This window comes from Lepidochelys kempii, chromosome 3 (genome assembly GCF_965140265.1).
Source record: "Lepidochelys kempii isolate rLepKem1 chromosome 3, rLepKem1.hap2, whole genome shotgun sequence".
NCBI classification, from domain to species: Eukaryota; Metazoa; Chordata; order Testudines; family Cheloniidae; genus Lepidochelys; species Lepidochelys kempii.
Window position 1 is genome coordinate 156,175,483 of NC_133258.1, and position 12,540 is coordinate 156,188,022.

At 44.8% G+C, this 12,540-nt stretch overlaps 1 protein-coding gene across 2 annotated transcripts in view; it reads right to left on the bottom strand.

Moving 5' to 3' along the window:
* Positions 1-12,540, bottom strand: part of GALNT14 (polypeptide N-acetylgalactosaminyltransferase 14) — a 184,524-nt gene that overhangs the window by 12,408 nt on the left and 159,576 nt on the right. For both annotated transcript variants that reach the window (XM_073338658.1, XM_073338657.1), the window contains 4 exons: positions 9,433-9,559; positions 7,883-7,975; positions 4,327-4,410; positions 3,085-3,229 (listed from right to left, as the gene is read on the bottom strand). In XM_073338658.1, coding sequence (XP_073194759.1) covers positions 3,085-3,229; positions 4,327-4,410; positions 7,883-7,975; positions 9,433-9,559 — 449 coding nt within the window. The remainder of the gene's footprint in view (positions 1-3,084; positions 3,230-4,326; positions 4,411-7,882; positions 7,976-9,432; positions 9,560-12,540) is intronic.

The window sequence follows — 12,540 nt, forward strand, 5'->3', positions numbered from 1 at the left end:
GGCTCTCCTGCCAACAGAGCTAACGCTGCTCATTGGGGGTGGTTTAATTACGGTGGCAGGAGAGCTCTCTCCTGCGGGCAAAGAGTGGCTACATGGGAAAACTTACAGCAGCACAGTTGTAACAGTAGAGCTGTGCCCCTGTCACGGTCCATAGTGTACAGATTGCCTTAAGGGACAGAGTAATTTCCAACATTTTTGTGATAATCTAAACTTTAAAGGAACACTGCCAACTTAACCATCGTATTTTTGTCTCTACCTGCTTTAGTTACAAGTAACACCTAAGATCACTATGACTGCCAGAGACTGGAAATCAGTTTTTTCTATTTTTGTCTGTTTGCTTCCTGCAGTTGTTACTATTTTGTGGATCGTCAGTTTCACTGTTCTTCTGCAGAGTTAGTCCTAGAGCTGGACAAAAAATGGATTTTTCATCCCACAGGAAAATTTGACTTTTTGAAACGATTTTTCACCTTGAATCAGAGTGGAAAGTCGAAATGTCAGAAACTGTAGTGGAACAAGAAATTCTGAAAAGTTCCTAATTAGAAAGTGTTTCCTTTTGATCAAAAATGTTAATTTGATTTGTTGAAATTATCATTTTTCATTCAAAGTACCATGGCATTGCAAATGGCGTTTCATTTTGAAACGTTGACTCGAAGCAACATTTTTCATTCTGATTTTCCCAATTGGAAAAATTTGAAAATGGCGTCAAAATGCACTGAAACTTCCAGTTTTGACTAGACCGCATTTTCTGAGAGAATTTGTTACGCAACATGTTTCAGCCAGCTCTAGTTAAGCCTTTCCCCTGGTGTTTGTGTGGATCACCTTCACAGCAGCGGACAAAAGAAAAAGATTTTTAAAACCAGGATAATGTGACCGTTATACTATAAAAACTGTCACAGAAATTCCGTGGTAACACCTGGAATCCGACTTGCCATTGTCTATTTAACAGTACAGAAAAGCAGGCTTTTTGCTTGTATTAGAGATGCAGAAAGGTAGGTTAAATGCATATACCACAGCGGGCCTCATTTGCACATGCAAATTAGGTAATTCTGCAGCAATATAGCCACTTTTGGTCACTTATGTGACTAATTACCCACTTTGCATGTGTAACCCCCACACACTTAGGCTATGTCTAGGGTGACCAGACAGTAAGTGTGACAAATCAGGACGGGGGTGGGAGGTAATAGACTCCTATATAAGACAAAGCCCCAAATATCGGGACTGTTCCGATAACATCGGGACATCTGGTCACCCTAGCTATGTCTACACGACAAGCTAGAGGTGGGATTCCCCTGCTCTTGTACACACACTCGCACTAGCTGGCATAAATCGCAGTGTAGCCATGGCAGCATGGGTCGTGGCAGGTTGGCTGTGCCTCCCCTGTTGCGACCCATGCTACTTCAGCTACACTTGTACCTACGCTTGTGTGAGCCTGAGGAGAGCTAGCATGAGTATGGTACACAAGCAGGGGAATCCCACCGGGCGGGCTGGTGCATTGATGCAACAGCGCCCCCTTTGGCCACGTAGAGTGTTGAACCAGAGTTCACACAGTCTGGCCAGGATATGTGGTTTTCTCTTTATTCTTGGTGGGGTCAGCTGGTCCTGGTATCCAGGGGTGGAATTTCCCTCAGTTCTTAAGTCTCTGAGGGGTTAGTAGGGGAACCCAGGACTGCCCACTCCATGGAGTTGCAGCTCAGCACCCTTAAGCCAAATATGCAGAATTGGGCCTACACAACTCTTCCTGCTGCACCATGAGCTCCTTCCTACCTTCCGTGGTTTTCGTAGGTTTTTCAGCCTCTTGGTCCAGTTGTCCTTTCTCAGGAGACTCTGTAAGGCTCCTTAGCAGCTTGCTGGCAGGAGTTTCCTTCTCCAGAATGCTTGCTCCTCTGACAGCAGCCCTGCCCCTCTACCTCCCAGCTCTTATTCTCACAGCTGCTGTGAGGCAGCCAGTCAGCCTCGGCCAGCAGTACTTGCCTTAACCCCTTGGCTGCAGGGCCAGTATATACTCCCCATGACACACCCCTAGCTCACAGTGTAGACATAGCCCTAGTGAGAGTTACACATGTACAGTTATTGCATTTGTGTGCACAAAGTAAGTGTACAGTTACATACTATCCATTTTTACAGCTCCCATCACTGGAGTATCTGAGCACCTCATAGACCTTAAAGAACTTATTTTCATAGCACTTCTGTGGAGTAGGAAAGTGTATTATACCTGTTTAACAGAGGGGGAACTAAGGCTCAAAGAGATTAAATGACTTGCCCAAGGTCACAGAGGAAGCCTGTGGCAAAGACAGGATTTAAACCCAGACCTTCTGAGTCCAAAGACCTCAGCAGAAGACCACCCTTCCTATTCTAATGTGTCTGAGAATCTGGAGCAGAGAACACATGCTGACTGATGTTGCAGATTTCTTCTCTCAGTGAGATTTTGAAAAATAAATGAGGTCACGCTCATTAAGCTCTTGCTAGTTTAATGGGCAATTTAATATTGAATGAATGCAGACTATGAAGTTATAAATACCATCGCAATTCAGTAAATAGGTCACAAAGATGAGGGGAAATTATAGTTCTCATTTTCTTCCTCTGATCTCTGCATTTGAATTGCAAGTGAAAAGCAGAGAGGTCGGGGTGACCTGAGCTGCTGACGAGGAGTGCTCAGTGCAGCTCAGGAAAGGCGGGTTAGGCCAAAGGTGGTCTTAGGCCATCTTTGCATTCACTTGACTCTGGGGCTGTCTGGTTGCAGGGCTAGTCGCCTGGTGGCTGCGGCAATTGACAGGGGCTGCCAATGGCCCCAAGTGATTTTGATTGATTGATTTATTGGCAACGGGGGATGATCAGGGGTTCCTCATCACACCCCCACCCCCTTTTCCCAACCACTGGGACGGGAAGTGGTAGAAGCTCAGTGCCACACAGAGATTGTCCTGCAGGGGGCAATCTTCCAGAGGCCAACTATGCGGGCAAAGCTGTCCCCATAAACTGGAGGCTCAGGGCCCCTGACGGATCAGCTTTAAGACCCCCAGGTGAATTCCTATGTGTAGCTCAGCTTTCTTTTCATCTGTATTAGAGGGGCAGGCCTAAAACAGTTACCTGTGCCACTGCTGCCACACCTTTGCTGCTGATACAGGGATTTAAGCTCAGGATGGGGAACTCCTGATCTTCAGACTTCTGGGACTCCAGACACCTCTGTCTCTGCCGGATCATTCCAGACTGATACAATGATTCCTCAGGAATCCTGGGGAAATAACCCAAGATGATGTTACCTGCTGCTGTAGACATGCCCGGCATTCAGAGAAAGGGGGGGCTGTTCACCTAGTTGGATGGGTTCGTTTCTGAAACAAAGAACTGCAAGGCCCATCACAGTGATGAGTCGCTATGTGTATTGTAGAGGATGGCTATTTACACTGCAGAACAGGTATCTCATGATGGACTGAGAGCCTTCCTACGTGCCATCACTCCAGGAGATAGGCTAAGAGCATGGCATTTGGCAAATACAGCAGACAGAAATAAATTGGGTGCCCGTTAAAGGTCTGTCTTTGACTCACAAGTGTGAGGGAACCTCAAATTCAGCTGCCCACCAGTCTTTCACTCTCAGTGCAAAGCCTCTTTGTATGAAGAAAGCTCTATACAGTAAGAGCTCATCTACACGTGATATGCTACAGCTGCACCGTTTTTGGGCTTCGGTGTAGATGCTACCTACTCTGATGGGAGGGGTTCTCTCACTGGCGTAGGTAATCCACCACCCCGAAAAGCGGTAGCTAAGTCAACAGAATTCTTCCATCAACCTACTGCATTCTACACCAGGGATTAAGTCGGCTTATCTACGTCACTCTGGGATGTAGAGTTTTCACATCCCTGAGCAACATAGCTGGGTCAACCTAACTTTTTAGTGTAGACAAGGCCTAACTCTCAGTCTTTTTCTCTCTCTGACTCCACATTCAATCACTCCCAGCGGGTCCCTGGATGCATCTCCAGAATCCTTTGCACCATTTCCCAAGATGGGTGATGGTAGCCACTGAGGGAATTGCTGCAATGGCTTCTGGTGCCTGTGGGGGAGCCAGTTGAAAGTAGCGAAGAAAACACACGTTAGCAGAAAACCTGAGACACAGAGCGAGATGGGCTCTGGCTCAGCAGCCCTCAGGCATCTGCTGTTGCCTCGGGCAGAGAACAACTTCCTGAAAAAGGTTCTCAGTGATGATTTCTGAGTTCTCCCCTCGCCCACAGAACCTGAAAGCACCGGTGGAAACGGAGGTCCGTGACGTATCGGTCACATCCCAATCAGCTGGCACTAAATCTTTATGAAGAAGCATATAACCAAGAATTGTCCAATACCTAAGTTCTGGATAAACATTTTCCAGGTACCACTTGAAGGTCTGGCATTTCAAGCTCTTCCTCAGTTCCAGTCTGCTCTGGATGCTGTGGGGGAAAAACATGATGTAGTTATAATAATTGCAGTGAACACACAGATGTTACATATGGAGGCAAATCTGAGTCACGAAGATCAGATCCAAGTCACAAGGGAGGAAGAAAAGGTTTGTATATGTACCAAGCCAATAACATGCAGGCCTGGGAGTCAAGAGATCTAGCGTCTATTCCCTACTCTGGCACTAATATGCCATATGACCTTGGGCAAGTCATTTCACCTCTCTATACCTTGGTTTCCCTGTCTGTAATATGGGACTAATGATACTTCTCCACCTTTGTACAGTGCTTTGAGATTGAAGGAAGAACAGGCTGATATAAGAAGAAAATATTTAATATATGCTATTTAATGTACTAAATAAATATTAAATTAATAGAGGAATTTTACATGAAATGAATATACATTATATGCTAATAAAATAATAATTAATGTCCTAGTTCAGCAAAGCACTTAAATATGTGCTTAAATCCCTTTGAAGTCAGTGGGATTTAAGCACATGCTTAAGCACCTCTTGATGTCCAGGAGGCAGGCAGGCACAAGCCTGCCCGCATCTGAATGCTCCTCCCCCAGCCTGAGGGAAGAGCTACTGGACCCAGGATTCAAATGAGGACAGGCGACAACCGTTTTTTCCCCCCTTCTTACTGGTACTTTGATGAATCAAGGCCAAATTTACCAGATGGGGGAGCATACTGTACAGAGTAGCTGTTTCGTGGTGCCAATCCACTACCCGGGTAGGCCATGCCCTCTTTTAACCGTCAAGCTGAGCAAGTGTCAAGCGAGCACATGTGGGCTGTTAGTAACTATGAAGCAGTAGGAAGCATCCCACACAGTTTGCTTGCCCCTTCTCAGAACCCTGTGTCTCTGCAGTCCTGTTTGCCTAGTGTGACAGAGCTTTTCCTTCCCTCCATGCTGGTAGCAGAGAAGAGGATGTGGCTGACTGTAAACAGGTCAGGCTGCACAGTATTTTAATAATCTAGATTCTCTGAAAATTGAAAAGCAGGAGAGACTCTGCTCCAGCAATTCACCTTTGGACTGAGACCCTGCATGCTCATTCTGAGCTTGAAAGGAGAATCTCTGTGAAAGCAAGGAGAATGTGAAACTAGGGGATTAGAATGCAAGGCTGGCTGTGAATACAGACCTTTTTTTAATAAGAAGGATATCTGACTAGCCACGATTATAAGGGACAGAATCATAAATGTCCTGGTGGAGTATAAAGCAGTAATTCAGCTTCCATAAAGCCATGTCTGCCAAGACGGGGTCCAGAACATGCCGATTATTTTTCTTGCCTGCTGGTTTCACTTCTAAACTACAACGTTAAAGCCCATCTCTAGGACTAGAGCTACTTGAAGTCAAGAGCAGGAATCTGGCTGGGAGCGCTCGGGGGGAGGGGTGGATTCCCCAGCAAGAATTCAGTCCTCTCCTTGGCATGACCTAACAGCTTCTAAATAGGTTGTCAATTAAAAAGTGATTAAAAAAATGAATTGTGCACTGTTAAACAATAATAGAATACCATTTATTTAAATAGTTTTGGATGTTTTTCTACATTTTCAAATATATTGATTTCAATTACAACATAGAATACAAAGTGTATGGTGCTCACTTTATATTTATTTTTGATTACAAATATTTGCACTGTAAAAAACAAAAGAAATAGTATTTTTCAATTCACCTAATACAAGTACTGTAGTGAAATCTCTTTATCATGAAAGTGGAACTTACAAATGTAGAATTATGTACAAAAAACCCTGCATTCAAATACAAAACAATGTAAAACTTTAGAGCCTACAAGTCCAATCAGTCCTACTTCGTGTTCAGCCAATTGTTCAAACAAGTTTGTTTACATTTGCAGGAGATAATACTGCCCGCTTCTTGTTTACAATGTTACTTGAAAGTGAGAACAGGTGTTTGCCTGGCATTGTTGTAACCTGCGTCGCAAGATATTTACGTGCCAGATACGCAAAAGATTCATATGTCCCTTCATGCTTCAACCACCATTCCAGGGTACATGCGTCCATGGTGATGACGGGTTCTGCTTGATAATGATCCAAAGCAGTGCGGACTGATTCATGTTCATTTTCATTATCTGAGTCAGATGCCACCAGCAGAAGGTTGATTTTCTGTTTTGGTGGTTTGGGTTCTGTAGTTTCTGTATCAGAGTGTTTCTCTTTTAAGACTTCTGAAAACATGCTCCACACCTCGTCCAAATCAGATTTGGGAAGGCACTTCAAATTCTTAAACCTTGGTTCCAGTGCTGTAGCTATCTTTAGAAATCTTACATTGATACCTTTTTGGCATTTTGTCAAAACTGCAGTGAAAGTGTTCTTAATACGAACATGTGCTGGGTCATCATCCAAGACTGCTATAACATGAAATATATGGCAGAATGCAGGTAAAACAGAGTAGGAGACATACAATTTCCCCCAAGACAAATTAGTCACTAAGTAATTAACACATTACTTTTTGAACAAGCATCATCAGCATGGAAGCATGTCCTCTGGAATAGTGGCTGAACCATGAAGAGGCACATGAATGTTTAGCATATCTGACACATAAATACCTTGCAATGCCAGCTACAAAAGTGCCATGAGAACACCTGTTCCCACTTTCAGGTGACATTGTAAATAAGAAGTGGGCAGCAGTATCTGCTGTAAATATAACCAAACTTGTTTCTCTTAGCGATTGGCTGAACAAGAAGTAGGACTGAGTGGACTTGTAGACTCTAAAGTTTTACGTGGTTTTGTTTTTGAGTGCAGTTATGTAACCAAAAAAAAAAATCTACATTTGTAAGTTGCACTTTCACAATAAAGAGATTGTACTACAGTACTTGTATGAAGTCCTTGAGTGGTCCATTTAAAGATCTGGGGCAAAAAAAATGGGGATTGGTCCTGCTTTGAGCAGGGGGTTGGACTAGATGACCTCCTGAGGTCCCTTCCAACGTGATATTCTATGATAATACACATGTTCAATTCAATTCTATGAAGTGCCTTGAAAAATACTATTTCTTTTATCATTTTACAGTGCAAATATTTGTAATAAAAATAATATAAAGTGAGCACTGTATACTTTGTATTCTGTGTTGTAATTGAAATCAATATATTTAAAAATGTAGAAAAACATCCAAGAATATTTAATAAATTACAATTTTATTTTACTGTTTAACAGTGTGATTAAAACTGAGCTTAAATTGCAATTAATTTTTTTTTAGTTAATCGCATGAGTTAACTGCGATTAATCGACAGCCCTACTTCTAAACAAACTGGATATATGCTTGGGAGCTGGGACTGTATCTCCTTAAATGTAGCATCTGCCTATTATTAGCACTTAATTAACTGTTACCACAGAAACTACATGGTGACGTCTCCATGGCTGCATACAATGCCCCTGTATCATCACCTTGAACTTTTCATTGCATCAGGCACACTGGGCACCTTTGCACTTCCACTGGCCGCCAGAACCACCACTTACTCTCCGTAAGGTCTCCCTTGTGCTGCAGGCCGGGCAGCATAGTAGTACTGTTTGAACTCATCCATCCACACTTCGGCTGTGCGCTTGGTATTTCTAGAGGGGCAACACAAATGGTGGAGGTGAAATCTATGAAGCGTATAAAGGGACTTCCAACATTCTATCAAGGGAGCCCACTAACTCTGTGACTATACCGGTCTCTCCACCCCATCACCAACATATTTGGGGGTGCTACTTTGGCTCCACCCAGGCCACACTTGCCTTAATTCCTGGTTACCACGGAGGTTCCACTTCTTCCCTGTTCCTGCAATTGCTGTACACAATCTAGGCAACAGCTTAGAGGAGAAGTTCTTCATCTTGGCTGGTGTAATAAGATAACTGGATGCTTTGCAGCTGTTGTGCTTGGAAGCACAGCTAATTCTCCTCATGGTAACATTCCCGACAGGCCTGCTTGGGGCTTGGTCTCACAGCTTGGTGGGGGTCTCTAAAAGGCTGTATACAATTCAGCTGTTCTGCTTCTCGGGGTTTTAGTCAAATATTTCCTTCATTTCAGGCCATGTGCATTTGCCCTCTTTGCCTCATTTGAATAAACTCAAAGTGAAGCTCAGTAGAAACCATTAACGCCCCCAGCTTCAATGTGAGACCAGAAAATGGCTCAGGTGTTCTCCATGTCAGCTTGGAGGTGTGCAGAAGGCTTGCAGACTTTCAGAAATCTTGTAATGACCCTGAGCGGAGTTTAGAGCCAATAACAAACCCCTGAACCAGGTGAGTTTGATGAAGCTTCAAATTTACTTGCAAATATTTCTTGCTGCTCTATGTCTATTCTCTCACTTCTCTGTGTTTCAGGAATACTCCCTCTGCAAGTAATGGCCTCAGGATTTAATGGTCCAGACTATCACTGTAAAAACCACCGGATTGTAAACTCCTCAGGGCAGGGACTGACTTTAGATTTATGTCCTGTTTAGCACCAAACTCACTTCTGGCAATTAGCAAGCAACAATCATCATGTGAATTGTGCATGATTCTGGAACCTGAGCAGTCTTTCACGGACACTGGTACAGAAAGGAGTGGCAAAGAGGCTGCATGGAAGGAATTAATCCCTGGAAAAAAACCTAGACACGTGAATTTTTTTTGTAATATCTTTGTACTGGGTTTCTTTTGGGAGCCCTGAAGGGAGACAGGAGTTTTGGGCTACCAGAGTCCACACTCCAATCAAATTCACATCTTGGAATACTAGAGGTTAGGGCTACAAGGCAACACAGGCCTCATCAGGTCCCAGTCCTCGATGCCTTGCTATAGCCTACACACACAATTCCCCAGAACAGTTTTCCAATCCACTTTTGAATGGCTCTATTGACAATACCCCAGCTACCAAATGCACTGGGTTTATGTCTGCTTTGGGCTGGGAGACTGCTGAAATGCTGACACGTCCAATCTTTCCCCCTTCATCCGTTACCGATGTGGGCTGTGCTCTCCCAGCAACACCCAATTCCTTTTCACATAGGAACAAATCATTTAGCAGTACATGAAGGCAGCCAGAGCGCAATACCTACTTTATATAGGTGTTGGCATTTCCCTCTGGAAAGACATAGGGGTGTTTCTTCCGGAACACATGTCCAACCCGGCTGCAGGGGATAATTTCCAGGCTCCCTCCGCACATCCACACACGGAAGGAGATTTCTGCAAGAGAATCAGCTTCAATCTTTTATCTCCTGACTCCTGGAGCAGGGTGGATCCTGGTTTTCTTTCTCACTTCACCCGCTGCCACACCAAAGCCAGGTAAATCCATTATTGGAGGGGCTTTCCTAGGCTCAGCTTTCTTAAAAGTGCATTTCAAAGCTACTTAGTCTCTGTTTGAAGTTAGCCCACTTGAAACCAGCCTCTAGCGCAGCGGGTAATAGCACAATGGGAAGAGCAAGACATGCAGCACAGCTTACATCACGGATGCAGCTTGCTGTTTGTTCCTCTTGTAATGACTTCTGACTCAGAGTCCTGTCCCTCCACGTGGGCTCACCAAGAAAGGGTCTGAATTCGGTTTATTAATGATTGCAACGTGCCTTTAGAAGGCCCATGTTTTTATGAATCAGGGCCTGATCCTGCAAAGCACTGAGCTGATCATAAAAGGTCCTGAGCACCCTTCAGCTCCTACTGGAATCAATGGGAGCTGAGGGTGTTTGACACATCCCAGGAAGTGCTCAGCATCTTGTAAGATGGGGCCCTTGGTGCCTATGCTGCACGCACATATACAACAAGGTCACTCAAACATACATTTGCCTGCGCAGCTCTCTGCAGGATCAACCTGGAAAACAACGCCGCTGGTGTCAGGGAATTTAGTCCAAATTGCCCACAGCCAGTTTCTGAACATCTGGGTGGGCCTTTTTGGAAGCTTTTATATCCCCTGTGGATCAAGGATTCAATACTGGAGAACTGGGTGAAATTCTATGGCTGTGTTATGCAGGAGATGAGACTAGATGATCTAATGATCCCTTCTGGCCTTAAAATCTATGCATCATCACCTTTCGACAGAATAGGGATTCGCACACCCGTTGGGAAATAGAGAGAAAATACGAAGAGACTAGTTTCACAGTTTCTTGTATTCTGGATAATGATGGTGATTTTTGAAATTGCAGTGCAATATTTAGCACTCATCAAGCTTTACAAACATTGACTCGCTCCTCCCCTGGAAGACAGGAAAGTACTGTTTGCCCCATTTTACTGTTGAATCCCAGAAATTGGGCATGAAAGACACCCATTAGATCATCCAGTCCATTGCCCTGCCCATGCAGGATTGTTCCTTACACTTCATTTTCCAGTGTTAGCACACTGATGCTGCTCAGTTGCTACTTCAATACAAATAACCACCAATAACAATGGGGGAGATTTTTAAGGCACAGGTGGTGATTATATACTGATGATTTAACTGGGAATTGATGATTTAACTGGGAATTGGTCCTGCTTCGAGCAGGGGGTTGGACTAGATGACCTTCTGGGGTCCCTTCCAACCCTGATATTCTATGATTCTATGATTCTATGATATGCCTAACTCCCATAGAGTCAGTGGGAGTTCAGCACCTATCAGCCATTTGTACCTTTGAAATGTCCCCCAACTGGCCTAGTTTTAAAAGTCCTAAGAGACGGCTCTTCCACCTCTTTGCTTAGGAGACTGTTCCTCAGCTTAATACATCTCACTGTCAGGAGGTCTGACCTGACATTCAGCTTTCTTAATTCCACCCCATTACTCTTAGTTACACCTCATGCATCACTGTAATGATTCTTTGCTCGCCCTGTGAACACCCTGCAAATATATGTGGAGTGTTATGTCCCCACCTTTGGTGTGGGGTGATCAAGCTCTCAGAACAATCTTTGGCGCTTAACATTTTCCCTAATAATTTCTGCTGCTCTCCTCAGAATGCTCAGTTTGTTAATACCTGATAGGGGTAAACTGAGGCACAGAGGTTAGGTGACTTCTCCAAGGCCACACAGAAAGTCAGTGACAGAGCCAGCACCAGATCTCGAGATGTCCCTGGGTCTCAGATCATTAGACAAGGCTTTTCCTCTCTCTCTTTGAGGGTTGAGTTCCCTGAAAGGAGGGACTCCTCCTGTGTGCCCTCTCCCTTGGCACTGGGATGATTACTGTGCAATTTTTGTTTTAATTCATGGAAGCGTATCTGTCAGTCAGGTTTTGTAAAAGGTATTTTTTAATATATAAAACCCAAATTTGGGGGAGGGGGAGGGGAATTGGGTGAGTATCCCTTTAAGCATGGTGATAATAGTATCAGGTAGTGCAAAACAGCCAGTCATAATCATAGCACTCATGTGACAGCAACGAGCCGCATATGCACTGCTTTGGGGGGTGTTCAGACACAGCTGTTCCCAGCCCTCACCACACACTGCGGCGTCTCTCTGGGAAAACACAGGAGAAACCAAGCTAGCTGCAAAGCCTTCTTGACTTTGGGATGCCTGACATCTGGATCCAAATTTCACGGCTTGAGCCCCGCTCTAACGACAAGGCCCCAGCAGGAGGTGCTGCCAGAGGTCGGGAGAGGAAGCACAGCAAGGAGAACAGATGCGAGTCCCTCCTTTCAGAGGTCCCCTCCCTGCTGCCACTCCCCCCCCCCCTTTTCCCTTTTGCTGCAGCATTTATTGCGTAGAAGGCACCAGCAAGAAGGGGAACCTCACAATTCCCCCAAGGGCGGGTATTAATGGGCCAATAAAACATGCCCTTGTGCTGTGTCTTAGTGCTATATTGGGAGCCACCTTAATCGCAACAGAAAGGAAATGAGATTAGCAAGGGGTTTGGAGGCTCTAAGTTGTTACATTCAGCTCTCTTCACAGCCGGGTGCTGTTCTTCATCAGTCCCTGTGTCCCGTGCTGTATGGTCCCTGAGTATCGCTGCCGTCAAAAGGGGGCACTGATGAATGCACAGTTAGTCCAAGCAGATGGGAACAGACTTGTGGATGCTGCACCATTCATCCCTCTTCCTCCCCCTTTCTGTTTAGCCCGCTAGGGACTATGGCTCTCTGAAGGGTTTAGAGAGAAGGGGGGCTGTATATTTCAACCCCCTGCTTGCTTGTGTCTTCAGTCACAATGAAGAGGAAGGATGATGTGATTTCAATGCACTGGAAATCAGCCTGAAAGCACAGTACTCAAGCTGCAGGAGA